At 38.4% G+C, this 19747-nt stretch overlaps 2 protein-coding genes across 2 annotated transcripts in view; both read right to left on the bottom strand.

Moving 5' to 3' along the window:
- The window catches only part of LOC131682066 (uncharacterized), a 311928-nt gene that overhangs the window by 221568 nt on the left and 70613 nt on the right, over positions 1-19747 (bottom strand). Inside the window, exon 2 of the mRNA XM_058963245.1 lies at positions 11976-12032. The gene's annotated coding sequence lies outside the window, so the exon portion shown is untranslated. The remainder of the gene's footprint in view (positions 1-11975; positions 12033-19747) is intronic.
- Positions 7970-19747, bottom strand: part of LOC131679883 (uncharacterized) — an 87366-nt gene continuing 75588 nt past the window's right edge. Inside the window, exons 3-4 of the mRNA XM_058960634.1 lie at positions 11976-12032; positions 7970-8325 (exon numbers count right to left, since the gene is read on the bottom strand). Of these exons, the coding sequence (XP_058816617.1) occupies positions 7970-8325; positions 11976-12032 (413 nt within the window). The remainder of the gene's footprint in view (positions 8326-11975; positions 12033-19747) is intronic.

The following is a 19747-nucleotide window of genomic DNA, read 5'->3' as shown; positions in this document are numbered from 1 at the left end:
CGCCGCGTCTCCTCACGATAGCGCGAACGAAACACCTTTTTCGCTGGTGGAGTTCTCACTTGCTCTCTTGTCGTGTAACAATAAAGCTCCGGGGCCAGACAGAATCAAATTCAACTTGTTGAAGAATCTGCCTGACTCTGCCAAGAGACGCTTGTTGAACTTATTTAATAAGTTTCTCGAGGCTAACATTGTCCCACTCGATTGGAGACAAGTGAAGGTCATCGCCATCCAAAAACCAGGAAAACCAGCCTCCGACCACAATTCGTACCGTCCGATCGCAATGCTATCCTGTATCCGGAAGTTGTTCGAGAAAATGATCCTATCCCGCCTCGACAATTGGGTCGAAGCAAATGGCTTACTGTCAGATACACAATTTGGCTTTCGCAAAGGCAAAGAGACGAACGATTGTCTTGCGTTGCTCTCAACTGAAATTCAAATGGCCTATGCTAGCAAAGAGCAGATGGCATCAGTGTTCCTAGATATTAAGGGGGCTTTTGATTCAGTTTCGATCAACATTCTTTCAGAGAAGCTGCACCAGCATGGTCTTTCAGCGACTTTAAACAACTTTTTACTAAACTTGTTGTCGGAAAAGCACATGCATTTTTCGCATGGTGACTTATCGACATCACGATTTAGCTACATGGGCCTTCCCCAGGGCTCATGTCTAAGCCCCCTGTTATACAATTTCTACGTCAACGACATTGATGAATGTCTTGACAATTCCTGCACGTTAAGGCAACTTGCAGACGATGGCGTGGTGTCTGTTACGGGACCCAAAGCTGTCGATCTACAAGGACCATTACAGAATACCTTGGACAATTTGTCTGCTTGGGCTATTAAGCTGGGTATCGAATTCTCCACGGAGAAAACTGAGCTAGTTGTATTTTCAAGGAAGCGTGAACCAGCACAACTACAACTTCTATCAATGGGTCAAACTATCGCTCAGGTCTTCACAGTAAAATATGTAGGGGTCTGGTTCAACTCGAAAGGTACTTGGGGATGCCATATTCGGTATCTGAATGTAGGATCAACTTTCTTCGTACAATAACCGGAACATGGTGGGCTTGTTCGAGCTCAATTCTCAGACCCGTTTCATATCCCTGTACTTTGACTACATGGCGCAGAATATTAACCCTTCTTCTTACAATCCCAACCGTGTGCATTTCATAAATACTTCTGAATCTACTGTTTTCTTCGACACATCCATGAAAGACGAGATTAGTGGAATTCCGGACCACATACACCCACAAGTGGTTCCAAACATTTTTATAATAAATTCCGAGAAGTCGACTGTTCTAGCATGTTTTGTACTGACGGATCAAACCTCGAAGGGTCCACTGGCTTCGGTATTTTCAATCAAAAGTTCACCGCCTCCTACAAACTCAGTGACCCTGCTTCAGTTTACGCCGCAGAACTAGCTGCCATTCAGTATACCCTTGGAGTCATTGAAACATTACCCGCAGGCCATTACTTCATCGTTTCGGATAGCCTCAGTTCCATTGACGCTATTCGCTCGATGAAACATGGAAAGCACTCCTCGTATTTTTTGGGGAAAATACGGGAGCTACTGAGTGCTTTATCTGACAACTCTTTCCAGATTACCTTGGTGTGGGTCCCTTCTCATTGCTCCATTCCGGGCAATGAGAAGGCAGACTCCTTAGCTAAGGTGGGTGCCTTAGAAGGAGACGTTTACGAAAGACCAATTTGCTTCAGCGAATTTTTCAGTATTACTCATCAGAGAACCCTCGAAAGTTGGCAAACTTCGTGGAGCAGTGGGGAGCTGGGAAGGTGGCTACATTCGATAATCTCTAAGGTATCGACGAAACCTTGGTTCAAGGGGATGGATGTGGGTCGTGACTTCATTCGTGTGATGTGCCGACTCATGGCAAACCATTACACGCTGGATGCACATCTCCGGCGTATTGGACTCGTGGATAGTGGTACCTGCGCTTGTGGCGACGGCTATCACGACATTGAGCACATTGTCTGGGCGTGCACCGAGTACAGTTCCGCCAGGTCTCGGCTAATGGATACCCTGCGGGCCCGAGGAAGACCAACCAACGTCCCGGTTCGAGATGTGCTGGCACGCCGCGATGTCCTCTATATGTCCCTTATATACACCTTTGTGAAAACCATCAATATACAAGTCTAACTGCCCCTTCTTATTTTCTTTATTATTCTCAGAACCCTCTTCCACCTGTATCAAAGCATCTGTATCGAATGAGCCAACAAACACGGGACCACGAACATAACACGATTAGCTCGAAATGTAGCCGATCCACATCTGAGCCGTACTACGAAATCGTCTGGAAAAACCCCTGCCATCTTGAGGAGGACCACCCGGCGCACAGTGGCTGGAGGCTGGCCAAAACCTCAAAAATTTATTTTTAAAGTATTGATATTTTATATTTTTCCTAAATTTCTCATATATTGAATGGTGTATATTCAAAATTTTATGATCATTGGATAAGAACTCGATTTTAAACATGAGTTTAAACGTAGCAAAGTCCGGACTTTTTAATGATTTTCATTTCCGAAACCACCATTACTCTGTTCACTTCAGATGCATGTTGCTCTTTTAATTTTGGTTCGATTTTAGCACAACTAGTTTCATTGTGTAGAAGAACGAAAGAACTTGGATAGTGAATAAAATATGTTCGATAGCTTTGTTTGGAACTATGACTTTTTGGTTTAAATATGTCTGAGGTGGTCAAATCAAAAATACTTTTTTCACTAATGTATTCTGTACAAATTTCGGAATCATTTCGGAACGGTCACATAGTACACATTCTATAGGAAATAACCTCTACTTTTCGAATATCTTGGTCTCGTTCTGCGCCTTGGTGCGCAAAAAGGTTTAAGGAGATTTTGAAGTTTTGTTGCTGATATGGAGGCGCATGGTGTTTTGTGTAAAATAGTAAAACAATCTACAGTAAACCAACACGTTTTACAATAGATTTAAAGTAGTGCTCTTATTTTTTTATGATATTGCTAACATTGGTGTACAGTAACGGAAAATCTATCATGAAAATATAAATATAGTTATAAGAAAGGTTCAATGACACTGTATGGAAAAATGCATTTAATATTTTACTACTTTTGACATCAAAAATGAGCTCAACACCTCAAAATTAGCTTAAATTGTGATTTTTAGCCAAATTAGGTAACATTTGAGGTTTTGTCCCACTTTTGTTTGAAGACCCGCCACTGTGCGGCGTCCCAGTACATGATTCCCCTGATGAAGGCCACCCGAGATTGTAATCCATACGTTGATTTCACGATGCCAGAAACTGAAATAATTTTCTCTCCCTGCCATCTTTGTCTACCCTCCCTCCCCTGACTCTTATACACAGAAGTAACACCCCTACCCCCCCCCCCCCCCCCTATATATTCACGAAGCATTTAGCTCTTCTTGTCTCTTCTAGTTTTAACTATTATATTATATAATCTCGTTGAAAATGCCCAACTCTACTACCCACAAAAATAACTATAATTACGAATCTTTACAAAATTCAATCATGCCCTCTAGTTATTCCTACTTTTAAGATAGTCGTAAAAAATTGTCCCCCTTAGTTAAACATTATTTGCTCCACTAATCTCACTGATAAAAATGTCAAACCATATTGCCACAAAAACTAAATGACCCACCTAATCTTACGAAAATAATATTATCCTCTTGTGTAGATATATAAGATAGCTATAAAATCGCATTAGTTTCATTTAAAAAAAACGCAGTCGGAGATTGCACCCTAGAATGTATCGAAGCAGCTAATTGCAGCGCCAGCTTGGTTTATGCAAAATTATTACAATCGGAAACACGAGTAATTGCAATAAATTCTTGCTTCTCTTGTTATTTCATCAAACCTTCGACGAAAGATAGTTACCTATTAAGCTTGGCGAAAAATAGCTCAATACACCACTATGATATTCTGAAAGATGATTAAATTTCTTATAAAATGCATTTCCGATTTTTCTTTCCTTAGTAAAAGTTATAATAAATATTCAAAGTTGTATGTTAAGACGGTATTCTTTATCATAAAACGCTAACATTTCCAATTTTTCAAGTATTTCTTAATCCAAAGTTCAATTTCGTTGCATATTGAGGTGGCATGCATGAATTTTAAAGCTATAGGGAATTAACCATGAATATGTTCTAAATTCAATTATTAGAAGTGTTAAATGAGCTCGTGACCTGAAAATACCTCATTTCTTATCAGATCTTAACATTTAAAAAATACCTAGAGATATTGAAAACTTCCCTGATAAGCTTCGGGTGGTGGTAAACAGTTTAAATCAGACAAATGATATTGCTGGCTACGGGCCCTTTACGAAGGAGTATATTCCAGTTAACAGGGTTGAAGTTAACTTCGTATGACCTCACACGAAATAGTGATTGGAAGAGCTACGCGTCCGCGATATCCGACAAAATCGAGTCCATTCAAGAGCTTCCTCCAGAGGAAGAGTACGGGTTCCTGGCTGGCTTGATTTTCGATACCGCGATTCAAGCTCAGACTAAACGCGTACCAGACGCGAACTCTCGCGGGCGTTCTCCCAACCCATGGTGGGACAAAGAGTGCTCAGACGTGGACGCGGAGAAGGCCGTCACGTATGAGACCTACCGGGGCGCCGGGCTGCCAGCTAGCCACCGACAGTACGCGATGGCGGAAGCGCATGAAGAGTTTGATGAAAGCCAAAAAACATAGCTACTGGCGCCAGTTCGTCGACGGGCTGACGAGAGAAACATCGATGAGCACTCTTTGAGGCACGACCGGCGCATACGAAACCGAAACAGTACTAACGAGAGCTTGGAATATTCAAACTGGCGGATATTCGATTTTGCCAAGAAGGTCTGTCCGGATTCCGCCCAGGCACAGAAGATCTACCGCTCTGCATACCCTCACGATAACGCGAACGAAGCACCTTTATCGATGGTGAAGTTCTCACTTGCTCTCGTGTCCTGTAACAATAAAGCCCCAGGGCCAGATAGAATATCGAATTCAACTAGTTAAAGAATCTGCCAGACTCTGCCAAGAGACGCTTGTTGAATTTATTTAATAAGTTTTTTGAGGGTAATATTGTCCCTCATGACTGGAGGCAAGTGAAGGTCATCTCCATCCAAAAACTAGGAAAACCAGCCTCCGACCACAACTCGTATCGACCGATTGCGATGCTGTCATGTATCCGAAAGTTGTTCGAGAAAATGATCTTGTTTTTGGGTTGAGGCAAATGGCTTACTGTCAGATACACAATTTGGTTTCCGCAAAGGCAAAGGCACGAACGACTGTCTTGCGTTGCTCTCAACAGAAATTCAAATGGTTTATGCTAGCATAGAGCAGATGGCATCAGTTTTCCTAGATATAAAGGGGGCTTTTGATTCAGTTTCTATCAAAATTCTTACTGAGAAGCTGCACCAGCATCGTCTTTCACCGACTCTAAACAACTTTTTGCTAAACTTGCTGTCTGAAAAGAACATGCATTTTTCGCATGGTGATTTATCGACATGACGAATTAGCTACATGGGTCTTCCCCAGGGCTTATGTCAAAGCCCCATTCACTATAATTTTTACGTGAATGATATTGACGAATGTCTTGTCAATTCCTGCACGCTAAGGCAGCTTGCAGATGACGGTGTGGTCTCTATTATAGGACTCAAAGCCGTCGATCTGCAAGGACCATTGCAAGATACCTTGGACAATTTGTCTGCTTGAACCCTCCAGCTGGGTATCGAGTTCTCCACGGAGAAAACTTAGCTGGTCGTATTTTCAAGGAAGCGTGAACTAGCGCAACTACAGCTTCAATTAATGGGTCAAACTATTGCTCAGGTTTCAACTTTCAAATATCTCAGGGCCCATCCAGGAGAATTTCTGTTTCCGGTCCGCTGCGAACATACATTTCATCAAACTAGAGCGAATCCAATATTGTTATTTGCGTATGGTTTTAGGTTGCATGCGCATTGTCTGGGCATGCGTCGAGTACAGTTCTGCCAGCTCTCAACTATTCGATTCCCTTCGGGCCCGAGAAAGATCACCCAATGTTCCGGTTCGAGATGTGCTGGCAAGCCGCGATCTCCTCTATATGTCCCTCATATACACCTTCCTAAAAACCATCAATATCCAAATTTAACTGCCCGTATCATTTTTCTTATCATTCTCAGAAGTGCCCTCTTCCGCCTACCGTACCTCAACGATTGTCTGATGCGACTCCAAGACGAGACAAAACATCTCTGTCGAATAACCCAACAAACACGAGACATACAGCACAACATCAAGCGCGCAACGCGATGTGTTTCCGATCCGCATCTGAGCCGTACTACGGAATCGTCTGGAGGAACCCCTTTCGGCTCGAGGAAAACCGCCCGGCGTCCCAATACATGATGCGTCTGTCTGAATCTGCAATCCTTACCGATGATTCCCGATGCCGGAAACTGAAAGTTAATATCTTCTCACAATACCCCCCATCAGCCTTGTCCACCCTCTCTGTACTGTCTCTGATACACAGATGTAGGACTTCACCCCCCCCCCTCCTTGAATATCTTCCCAAAACTTATGTGCCCACCCCTGTCTTCTAGTTTTAGTTGATCAATATATAATCTCGTTAACAAAAGCCCAACAGTACCACTACTTAAAAATAGCCGTAGTTAATCTGTAATCTTAATAAAATTGAACTACACTCTCTAGTTATTTCTAGTTAATAAGCTTGTAAAATGTTCCGCTTAGTTAGTAATTAATTGCTCCAACAATCTCCCTTCTAAAAATTCTAAAGTGCATTACTATATAAAGAACACACAAAATGACCCGCCCCCTAATCTTACGAATATAATATTATCCCCTCTTGTATATGAATAAGTTAGCTGCAATTTTTTTTTAGTTTCATTATATAAAAACAAAATAATATTGAAATGTGTAACCCCCTAGTTTTTAAAAAATCAAAATGTAAAACAAGGAAAATAATGGCACGTTTAAGCTAACGCAAACGTGCTTTATCTAATAAACGAATTGAAGAAAAAAAGAAGTCTCCTTTTTAAATTTTTAAGAAGTTATACCTCGTTATATTTGGATGACACTCAAAAATATTTGTTTTAATATCTTTTCTATTATCATTCCTACGGGTTTCATATATTCTTCAAAGTTATTTCAATCGTCAAAATACACAGATAAGGATTATAAAAGCGTTTAAAGCATGCATGTACTCATGCGCCTATTTGTGGAAACAAGGACGGGACAGAAACATCGCACTAAAGGGAGAGATTTGAGATTTAAAAAAAACTTTTTCTAGGTCCTAGAGGGGTTTCGGTTTAAGGTTCCTAGTACCGACCCTTTTTGGCGAGAACCGGTTCCACGGCACTGACACTCTTAGTACCGGTAGTTGGACCAGGAAAATACCGGTACACGGTATCTTTTTCAAAGAAAAGCTAGTAACACTCTCATAGTGAAAATGAATGTTCAAAACCATGACTTCATTGATCAGATTTTGTGCGCTTAACAAGTATTCTGATCATCAAAGCATGTTTAATGTGTCATTTAGTTTTTAAGTGTATTACATAGTCTAGTAGAAATGTAATGCACAAGCGAGCATCGCTGGGATCCACAAAGCTGAACCACAGATAACAGACGTTTAGGCTAGAACAAAATTTCTTCAAAAACCTGTGTAAACTTTCAAATTAATAAACGTTGGAAATCCGTGTTTCACTATTGCCATCTGCGCAACTGTTTGCTACACGTGTTTGACAGCTGCACTCTAACTGCATTGTATCGATCACTGCGCCATCTGCAAACGTTTGCCAACCGTGTTTCAGACGTCTAAATTATTCGGAATTTCAGTAGCGGGTATTTACACACGATTCAAATCGAGCCTAAACGTCTGTTATCTGTGGCTGAACGTTCGGCTGATTAAAAACACTCTTCATCGGATATCGATTAAGGAACATTTATTGGCTAATTCGTGACCAATTCTCACAAATTCTCACACTTTAATGATCCTGTTCGATATTCGAGTAACTTTCCCCGTGCGGATGCTGCGCATGTCCCACTCGCTGCACTTGAGCCTGGAATCCGTTGTGGTTGTCGGCGTTGTAGGTTACCACACGATGAGTTCCGTCGGCCTCAGCTAAGGAGTACGAACCAAGAACAACCTCGCCGTCACGATGTTCCCACTGACTTTTGTGATCGCCGGTGTGGTGATCCTCGACTCCGTATTCGTACTTGTACTTCGGATAAGCGTCGTGTTCAACTACTTCTTCGTGCCCCTCAAGTGCGTAGTATTCACCAGAAACTACGATAAGCAAACAGGCTAACATGGCGAATATCTGGAAAATGCAGGTTGGTGCTGTTTATTTTGTTGATCAACTTTACAATGTTTCGAACTCACCTTGAACATATTGTTTTTTTTCTGACGTTTAGAAATCCGCAAGTGAACAACTAGAACTCTATGATTCAACTGATGGCATTATGAGTGCAACATACAACATTTATACCCGAATAGTGGGCAAGGTCTTTGGCTGGGTTGTACTGACATTCGCACGAATTTCACGATGAACAAGCAAACGTTATTCCGAAAAAAATGCACAATTTTTCAATTTACACGTGCCATCCATCGATCGCAATGGTGCTGCTGTACCCTTCTATCCACACACTTACCCAGATAATAGCTCACCGGGGCTCGACCTTGCAAGGCATTGATCGAGGGGGAAATTGGCGCTCTCAAGAATCGCCGGCTGCTTACCCATTAGAGTGTGCTATTTGACTTTCAAAACGGTTTGCAGTTTACGCTTCTTCTAAGTTCTTCGGCCCAAATCCACGCTGCTTGCTCCGGTTCGTGCCAAGAGGTCTCCAGCCGTTTCCATGCTGTTGATGTTGGGTTATGTTCGTTTTCGGGGCATTTCCACAATTTACCGCTAGTTTGGTAAGGAATTTACATGCATTCTCATCGTTGCTTGTTCGAAGCAGAATCAGCTTGCAGTAAAGGGCTATGATCCAACAATTAAAATAATGATTTCATAATATGTTTGAGAAGGTGATTTCTCCATTGATTTTTTCACTACGAATACTACATGGTGAACCTTTGTGTATTATTACAGTTGGTCGAATCCAATATAATTCTAATTCATGGTATCTCGGTTCTGTTGTGTTTTAAGATAATTTTAATATCAATAATTTTCTTTGGTGTTTTTTTCAATTGACATATGGTCGGTGTTAAGTCAGACCGAACTAAGTCGCAAAACATAAAAAAATGAGATAATGATAGCACTGGATAAAGAATTTCTTCAGCTACACTCGACTTTTACCAGATTTGAAATTTTGTGACAATAAGCAAGAATTACAGCAAAAATTAATTTCCAATTATAATGTAAAGGATGCTGCGATTCAAACTTTAAACTCGTGTTTCTCGAAATCAATCTATTGTTACTTAGTCCGGTCTGACTTGACACCGACCATATAGGGTAACACAACGCTTGATTTCAGACATGCGTCAGCTTGGAGTTCTGCCGAATAATCACTTCACGATTGCAGTATCGGCAATATTCCTGGCTTTAATGGGTACTTTGCTACAGAACAGTTCCTGCTCCCGTTTCGTAGCTGAGGCTCCTGAAAACAATAGTCCGTAAGTCAAGGTGTAGCTCCGTACCGAGAACTAAATAGCTGGAGGGTCTAAAATGGAACATTTAGGTTTTGCCTTTGCTATGGTTGAGATAATTTCTGACACAGTGGAACGTTATTTTCTTCGTTAATCGTGGGTGACAAATTATAAACATGTAAACGTTTACATTCCAACTTGCTTGGTGTCTCCTAGTTGTTGTGCAATATATGTTGAAAATGAAATGAACAGTTTTCTTTTCAACAATGCACAGTGGTGCAGAATGAAAAATTAGCAGAAATTTTATATTATTGCTAATGCTAAATAACTCGGCCTTATAATATGTTTAGAAGTGTTGTTGTGTTTTGCAACCCCTTTTATAGTTTGAACAGAAGCCTTATTTTAGAAAGATCTAGAATTGAAGTTTTAAACGGTTCGAGATAGAGTTTGACTGTCTTCGATGAAGTCGTAGAACAATACATTTTAGAAAAAAATGTTAAGGTACACAAGCTCTAATATTCATAATTTTCATTGCTCGAGAAATCCAATGGTAAACTTTAGGATGTTCCTTAAAACGGTTTCATAGAATTTTGTAGTTTTTATTTTAAATTAAAGTAACCTTTGGACAACTTGAACATTATTTTACGGCGCCTGATTTGGTCCTATGCACTACTAGTGCTTGCTTGCTTCGTATCAAAGTAATGGGAACTTTTACATAAAAATTATAATCTTTTGAAACAGCATTATTTTCGAATAGGGCCAACATTAAATATCGTTGCCAAAAATTGCAAATGAAATATTTTTTTATATCTTGCAATTTTTACTCAAACAATAGTTTATTTTTAGTAAGAAGTATATATAACTTTCTAACGCAACAAGCTAGACGGTATATAGAGATAAACTGTTCTCCTTCAAAATATCAAGTATAACAAATAATAATAAATCAAAAATGCAAAAGTTATAGAAATAAAACCATTTTATGAGAACCTAATTTCTTGGTCAATTTCTTGTAGAATGAAAAGTACAATCTATAGAGATAGAGTGTCGTCGACAAAGTTTTTTAAAATTTGATTTTCTTCAATTTTCTGGAAGACTGTGAAACTTTAGCTTGAACCATTAAAAATTTAATTTTCTGATTGAAGAAAATTATAATTACCCTACCCACTATTTAAAAACAATAGAAAAGTCTTGTAAAGTGCAAAATTTTATGATGAAAGCGAAACTACAATTTTTTTCTTTATATTTATATTTCTTTTAATACATCAAAACTCTAGTTTCTTTTAGAGTAGAATGAGATCAAGTAGGTCAGTTTTCTTTAGCAAGCTCGTGCGATGATATTTTTGAACTGATTTTGACAAACAAGCACTCGTTGGAAAGGTTATACATCTGGCAACGTTTTGGCAATAATGGTTTCAGCAAGAAAAAAAATCACTTTTTTACGATTTTTTTAGAACTTTGGGTGAAGCGAATTGACCAAAACTTTTGTGTATTATAATGTATCATTTCAATAACATTCTGTAATTTTTTCCTGCAAAAATATCGACAAGCGACTCGGCGACGAAGATTTTTGTAGAACATCTCCGTAAAACACAAGATTTCTTTCAAATTTTGCATACACATTCTACGTAAAAAATACCTAACCCCTACGTTGAGTTTTTGAGATATTTTTTTTTCAATTAAGGGTTTTTTTACTCATTTGAAGCAAAAATTGCTATTTTTAAACAAAAATTTCGCCATTTTATGAAAAAATTAAGCAATATTTGAGATTTTTTGCAGAAAAATGAAAAGATATAGAAACTTCCGCCTTTGACCTTTTATTCGTTATTTATCGGTAATTAGAAAATGATTTATTTTTCGAAAATTGAAAATGGTGGAGCTCGTTGGCCTCTCGTAGCTAATGAAAATGAGAATTTGATATAATTTAATAAAATAGATAAAATTTCCTATGGCTTATACCTAATTTCAATAAATTTAGATGAAAAAAACTAATTGTTTAGACGTTGAAGAAAAAAGTGAAATCTTTTTTTAATTCGTTTAAAAATGATAAAAAACATTATTTATGCCAATGTTACGTATAAGGCATACAAAAAAGTATATACTTCCAAATATTTTTTGAATAAAGAATCAGATCAATAGAGCAAGCCCTATTCTTGCCGTGAGAAGAAAAAACATGGTTTCGAGAAAAACGCCATTTTGATGCCGCCATTTTGAATATTCGAAGAAAAAAACATCATTTCCTAACTATCGATGAATAACGAATAAAGTATCAAAACGGAAGTACGTACGTCTTTCAATTTTCCCACAACAAACTCTCAAATATTGCTTTGATTTTCCGCCGAATCCAAGAGAAGGTCCCCTTCCTTAAAAATAATAATTTGCAAGTAGTGATTACTTGAACTTACTTGAATAATCCGTGTCAGTAGTTTCGGATCCGTGGTGTGATTGGTTAAAATAGCCACCTGCAAAAAAGAAAAACAAAATGTTATTTGTGTAGTAATCGAAAAAGTTGTAAGCGAAATGGTCAAATCTAGAAGAATTTGTTCTCCGTTTGTCCTTCAAAACCAAAATTTCACGTATATTTAAGGCTACGTAAAACACAACCCTAGGGCTACCAGCTATGCTGGTGGTACGATCCTAATAACAAGAACGATCGACCAGATTCGTACTTGAGATACCAGTGCCTCGAGAGATTCGTAGTAACGCTGCCTAAGCTCCACTCCTGCCAGCAGAAGACAAAAGATTAGTCCGTCAGATTTTAAGCTTGTTTCTAATGAAAAACTTCTAGTTTTTCTAATTATCCAACTGCTTTACATACTTAGGAGTTGATAAGGCTAATCAATCTATGGGTTTTTAAACATTTGTCCGACCTTAATGCTTCGTTGTAAAAGGCTTGTTCCGCTACTTTAGATTCGAAGTGAAAATGGTAAATCTTTATTCATCACAGTCTACTTTCTACTTCTGCCGCAGTCAGACGTACAATCGAGCCAAGTGAACAACAGGACTCTCGATCTAGTGTGCGTTGTCTCGAGAACAAAGGAAATATCGGATTATTCTTGTCATCATGAGTAAAGTTGACGAAAAAGCTCTACTCCGACCCAACGCTGCGGTCGTTGACTTTAAATTTTGTTTAAAACGACCGAGTTTTAGTGAAGTGGGATACCTTCTGAAGGTAAAAATGCAACTTAGGCTTGCGGAAGTCTTGTACCTTCAGTATCATCATCTTCGCAATGTAGTGTTAATATCATTCAACACGTTAGCACAAGCCGAGCGTTTCGTTTTGAAGAACAACTTAAAACACGTGGTTGAAAGTGACAACGTTGGAATTAAGATTCCCGTATATATTGAGAATGATTATATAGATGTAAGGTTATATGACCTATCACATCGTACCCCTCCTGAGCCAATTGCAAAATGCATGTCGCAATACGGAGAAGTAGAATCCGTTAAACCTGATACTTGGAGAAACTTCTTCCCGGGTACTCCTAACGGCGGTTTTGTAGTGAGGATGCGGGTTGAAAGGCCTATTCCCTCCTACTTGGCAATAAAACTTAAAACTCACGGAACTACAATTATGCAAACTACGCTATGTACCCATGAGGGGCAAACTCCTACGTGCAAGTATTGTAATCAGACAGCTCATCACGGACAACCTTGCGCGGAAGATGCAGAGGAAAATGCATCTCAATCGATTGCCAACTCATCTACGGCGAACCAACCTGAAACAGAGTTTTCAATACCAATCCTGAACCACATAAGGTGGCCAAATTTGTGGCAGCTGTTCAGACCATAATGACAACCGCAAAAGAATCATCCAGCACCCCAAAAGCAACTGTAAACAACATCGGCAACGAATGCAGTAACAATGACGACGGATTTACACTGATCAACAATAAGTGCAAGAAGCAAAGGAGAACATCTGATCCCGGACACCAAGCCAGCTTCGACCGGGACGTGAAAAACAAGAGAGAATTAAATGACCCCCCTGACGCTGTTTGCCAACAGACCTTGCGAAAGAAGGTCTCCGCTGGCAATAAAAAGTTGCGCGCACGAGATCCAATTAATCAATTCTTGTTTGTTTTTTTTTTTATTTTTACATGTATTGTAAACGTATAAAAGATCTACGGCTCCGTTAAGCTACCGCTATGAGCCGTGTCAAATAAACGAATAAAAAAAATCTTGTGCTCCTTAAACCGAATTTCGAATGGTCTCTTGATTATTGGACAAATCAAAATTATATCGCAGTGAGAACGTGATGTTTTGTATATTTTGGATTTGCTTAGTGTGTCTACTGGTTCTTTGGGGGGGTTTCTACTTCTAAAACAGGAACCATACAAACTTTTTTTATTTTGTTCTAAGTGGATAAGCTATATTTTAGTTTAAATCTACTGTATCCTTTTTAAACTTCAGTTGTTGTGGTTAAGGTTGCAAGAACTTGCCGGTCTACTACCGCTAGTTCAACGTTTCAGAGGGATACTCCTTTTATCTTGAGGGTATGAACATTTGAAAATAGTTATAATTATGCAAATTTTGTCAGGACTACAAATATTTTCCTTTAGCACGTAGGATGTTATAGTGTATCCTCTAAATAACATTCTGTAATTTTTCTATGCAAAAATATCGATAAATGACTCGGTGGCGAAGCTTTTTGTAGAACGTCTCTGAAAAAACATGATTTTCGGTGTTACCTGCCATTCAAAAACTACTTAACTGATTTCTTTCAAACTTTGCACACAGATTCTATGTAAAAAATAATAAGGGTTTTCGAGATAAATTTTCAATTAAGGGGGCTCCTTACTCATTTTAAATAAAAATTTCAATTTTTCGCGAAAAAATCTGCACCTGCACCTATCTTTTTTATTTCATTTCAGCTATAATTTCTGGAAGAAGCGATAATTTCTAAAAAAAATAAATGCTTCGTAAGAGTACATAAAGTTGAATTATTTAGCAAAGAACTTATTACAATTACAATTGATACCAGCTATAATTTTTAGAAAAAAAAAAAGCAATTATATATTCTTTAAAACAATCATGTAAAAATTCAGAAATTTAGTTAGCAAAAAACTTTGGGTTCATAACTATGACCTATATATTTTAATACAAAAACCGTTTGCAATTGATATCAGCTACAATTTATGGTAGTACAAAATGTTAAATGGTTTTAAAAAATTCCAATAATTCGTAGAAATACAGAAATTTTATTTTTCCGACAAATAACTTTGAGTTCAATGCGGTAAATTTCTTATACCAGTCAGTTCTGATGAGCGATGGATGTCAGCTGCAAATACTGGAGGAAGGAAATTAGGAGTAGGAGTAGGAAGCTGCGAGCCGGGTTTTCATTCGAGGCATACCATGAAGAGTGGTAGATTGTCAATATTTGAACTGATGTTTTTAGAAAATGAACTTGAAATTAAAAATCTTGCTGATCGACTAAAAGCCACAAAATCAGCGTTGTAATAGTTATTTTTAAACTACAGCAAAATTTGTAGAAAAGGGATTTTTTATACCTTTTTTCATAAAATAACTCAAATACTTTATTATGAATGTAACACAAATACATATATATTGTGATTCTATGAATAAATATTAGTAATCGTTCCGCCAAATGCCCCATCCTTTAATCTAATGGAAAATCTTCCTTCTGAAATAATAATTAGCATAGCCGAACTGAACCTTCAGAAGAAATTATAGTGGTCGGCATACCAACCAGGGCTGAAAACGACCACCACGCTAGGAAGATACCTTCCAAGGTCGTTTAGTTTCTCAAAGTCACAGCCCTGAGAGGTGAATCAACAACGACACCAACTCCAGCTCTATACAAACCATTATTCACTATTTGTCTATTCACATTCTTGCGAATATTTTATCGGTTGTTTAAATAAAGTGACTTTTAGTTTCAGCTACATACACAGGGATCGTGCTGCGCTGGTTTGGTCACGCTGCCTTCAGCTGCCAACCGAGCAAATGTATACAAGTTGTTGAAGCTTCGCATCCCATCGATGTTGATGACGAGGACGAGATACCACCAGCCGCGAACTTTGAAAGCCCGTGAGCGGTTATTTCAATTAGAATATTTGAACACTGGTTGATGACTAAACAGAAAAGTACGTCAACGTCGACGGTAGCCTCGATAGCCGTCACTTCCCTGACAGGTGATGTAAATTTTCAGGATCGCGGAAGATTCGCTCTTCGATGCTCGAAGATCAACAGAAAGCTGTTCACTTTAGGTATGATTGATTGGATTCCACCTACCTACCGGTCGGGTTGGAATTATGCTGAACACGTACAACGACCCTGCCGAAAGTTGCAACGTAATATAAAACTTTTTGGCCGTATTCGGTGGTGATGGCGATTCAAAGCGTCAAATTCATGGTGGGCTGGCGATTTGGCCTGGGTTAAATTCTTTTTGTTTGTCGAAAATAACTATTTTGTTTTGAAATTATAGCTGAAATAATTTATGTGTGGAAACGTTCCTTCTAGTGTCGGTATATTGCGGAACAACTTCCTGTTTATATAATACAGACAAAAGTTTCCTGTCGATCATCTCAACTCAAAAATGAGCAATGGTGATTCTAAACCTGACCATCTTGGGATTGAGCTAAAAACAATTGTGGAATCGAACCGCAGAACTAGCCGACCCTGCATTTTGAGCGATCTGAAACCTGAATAATAACTAACTATTTATTACCAGACTGCATATCTCATTAGACCCCCAGCGCTGTGTTTTCGCAACGCACTTTATGGTTATTTAGCAATTTGGAACTCGAGAAGGAAATAAGGTACAGTAGAAAATGTGATTGACCTGTTTTTGTTGAAGTTTCCTTCATCACGTATGACATTTGCCCAGACAATTGAAAGTGATATTTCCTAACCATGTGGGGACATTTAGCACTTTTAAATGGAGTACATTCGAAGACACATTCTCATATAAGATTAGTCGGAGAGAAGAATGTCGAGTTACAGCGAAAGGATTAGATGAACATAAACGTGTTCTGCAATGTCTTACGGAGAAGTAACATAAAGCGGTCTTTAAACAATTATCTCAAGGTAAATGCATATGACTACAACAAAATTTATTCAAGAACCTGTGTAAACTCTCAAATTAATAAACGTTGAATATTTGCTACAATATTTCTAATTGAACTTAAACGTGATCGTAAAAGTATGGTAACTCAGATGGCATTAATATGCCACGTTTAGAATATCCGATAAGCTTTGTTTAATTCAATTCAACAGTAATGCGGTTAATAATTCGAAAATATTAGATAAAAAACACAGGGCGAAAGACCCATCGTGGTTAAAGCCCCAATAAACAATACAATAGCCGATTGTTCTGCATATCCTGTATCTTTGCTGAAAAACAAGAAAAACTGCTATATCGCTTCGACATCTGCGTGTGTTGTGTATGTGTGAGGCAGCAGGCAGCAGAGGCGGATCCAGGGAAGGGGTTCAGGCGACCCTCTACGAATTATTCAACTTCTAGAGAAATCATTCTGTTAAAATGTAACTAATGAGCTCACACATTACATTTTTCTATTTTTAATTTTTCATTTTGAAACCAAATTGTTCACTTCATTAAGGGGGACTTCTGGTATAAAGTGCTCAAACCGACGGTTATTTTGGTTTACGATTTTGAAGGCAAGGTAATAATGGATCTTTTTTGTAATGTTAAGATTTATTTATACATTCATTATGCACGAAAAAAATATTTTCAGTTACGCGGAGCCACACATACGAGTGTTCCAAGAGTATACGTCCAACCATTTCCACGTCGAGGTGCACCGCGGCTAACACGATAACTCTCGATAAAAATGTCTGATACGGGAAATTCAATAAGTTTTGTAAAGCTGAGACTTGTAGTTACTCGATGAACCACAAAAAATACAAAAAGTTCGACTTTAGAAAAACAAAACATTTCAAATGGAAAAAATGCTGTAGAAAATGACCCATTGGGTATTCTCCTCTTGAAAATCTGGGTAGAAGTAGTTTAGAGTGTATTGTTCACACTGTTTTTTTTTATTGCTGTCAGTTTTTCAAAAATTGTTGTCGAAATATTGAAATCTGCGTGTGTTATAGTAAATGTGCGCGAGGAATGCATAGCTGTTTAAAACAAAAGAAGTTCAGCTTGGCCACAGAGTGGGAGACTATTCTAGTGGTTCAGTACTAAAAAAAGCGGATAAAAAAGAAGTCGATTTTTTTGTGCACTACACCAGACGCCCCCCTTAAATTCAGACATCAATTTTCATTAAAATCAGACCCCTCCCGAATTTTTTTTCTGAATTCACCTCTGTGAGGCAGTAAGGTTGCCAAATACTACTTCGCGAAGTCTTGTCGTGACTCGAGAGCGTCGGGGCTCAACGCATACTGGGACGCACCGCAGTTGGCACTATGAAACCCTTGATCCGCCCGTCACAGTCGAGTAGTTGCAGCTGGCGATCATCAGTCGTCCAGGTCCTGTATGTGTGTCACCACTAATGGCAAGTATACATCCGATCCGAACACTTCAAGCGCTTATGTATGTCAACCATTTCTCTCGCCGTCGACGATCATCATATTCTGGGACGCGATGCAGTTGATTCGCGATGCCTCGAATATCCCACCACAGTCGACCAAGCGACCGTGAGCCGTTCGGATACTGTTCCTGGGATTAACGTAAGGATCTTCCTACACACTCAAAACGGCAGCATGGCTTTGTTCTCTGCTGAATCAGATCCGTCCTTCAACAACATCGAGGTTTATCAGAATATTGGTGGCTTAGATTCATCAACGACCAACTCTTTACTCGCGACCGGGTTTTTTCCCAAATTATTTTAACCCGTCTGAAACATGTTTTCTTCGTTTTATCGATTTTATGAGGTTCATTTAACGTTTTTAAATATCTAGCTTTTATAATCAAACGACCGAAAATTAAAGTCGCAAGGATGCTATCCATTAACGATATTTTAGAATGTATAAATCGAACATAAAAATCAAGCGTAAAAATCGGACAGGGGGCCTTCGGCATAACCTGAAAAAGTAGGCAAGGATGAACCTCCAGTATAATTAGCTCGCAGGAAAATCCGTATAACGATACCTTCAAGATTAAAACTCGAATAAAAAAGTCCCTTGTAAAAATTGAAAATAATTTTTGGGGTCTTTATACTGAAAGTTTTTTTATCGACTCTTATATCGAAGAGCTTCTGTCCGATTTTTACGCTTGAAGTTTATATCCTATTTTTCGGGGTAATTTTGATCAGCAAAATATGTGTATCGAAATGAAAAGTAACTCTCCAAATGTTGTGTAAATTTAATATCTACTGGCAATTTTATGGTCCGATATCGTGACATCTCGAACGAGAACAAAATTTCCTAGAAGGATACAGCTGGCTTTTATCGAACTTTTACAGTAAAATAGTCGAAATTAAATAGTTACCAACAAAATTCTCGTATTTTTTGATAAAATTATTGGACAAAAATATTTACGTTTTCCAAAAAAAAACTGATCAGTTCAGTTGAGGTTTATTAAAACTATTAATATACGAGGGATCGTTTGAACAGATGGGAGTTGTGTTATTTTCAATTTAAATTTGTGAATATAAAAGGTACAACATGACGGAATAATCGTTGCCGACATACACTAAATATGGTTTGTTTTTTTGTTTCGAAGATATTGTTAGAGGCAATCATCTTATCGTACTTCACTGAAAAAAGTCTCATTTGATCAAAATTACCCCGGCAATCAAAGATACCCCGTTTTGCGGTACATGCTTCTCATTTTAGGGGATGGTCCACTTTACACGAAATTAGGTAGGTATTCACTCAAAACGCCTACATTCACAGTAAGAATCGCAATCGACTTGCCTTGGAAAATGTTGAACAGCTAACATATCACTTATTCAACAAAAAATTTGTGAATAAATGTGGGATCAGCGATTAGACAACGATTAAATGGATCAAAACTTAGCAGAATTGTCAGATTTAAGGAAAACTTAATGACAATAATGCTCATAAATGAAAAAAATGTTTAGAAAACACTGCATAAATGTTCAGTTATTAAAATAACAAAAAAATGCAAAATACCCAATCTTCGCATGAAAAAATTGTTTTAACCCGGAAAAAACCTTGGGTTTTTCCGCCAAATTATAAAAATCCGATTTGGTATATCACTGGCCACAGCCCACAAGACATCAGATGGTGG

The sequence above is a fragment of the Topomyia yanbarensis genome, chromosome 2, assembly GCF_030247195.1.
Source record: "Topomyia yanbarensis strain Yona2022 chromosome 2, ASM3024719v1, whole genome shotgun sequence".
In the NCBI taxonomy this organism is placed as follows: Eukaryota; Metazoa; Arthropoda; class Insecta; order Diptera; family Culicidae; genus Topomyia; species Topomyia yanbarensis.
The sequence above is the reverse complement of the archived record's forward strand: the minus strand, read 5'-3'. Positions and strand labels throughout refer to the sequence as shown.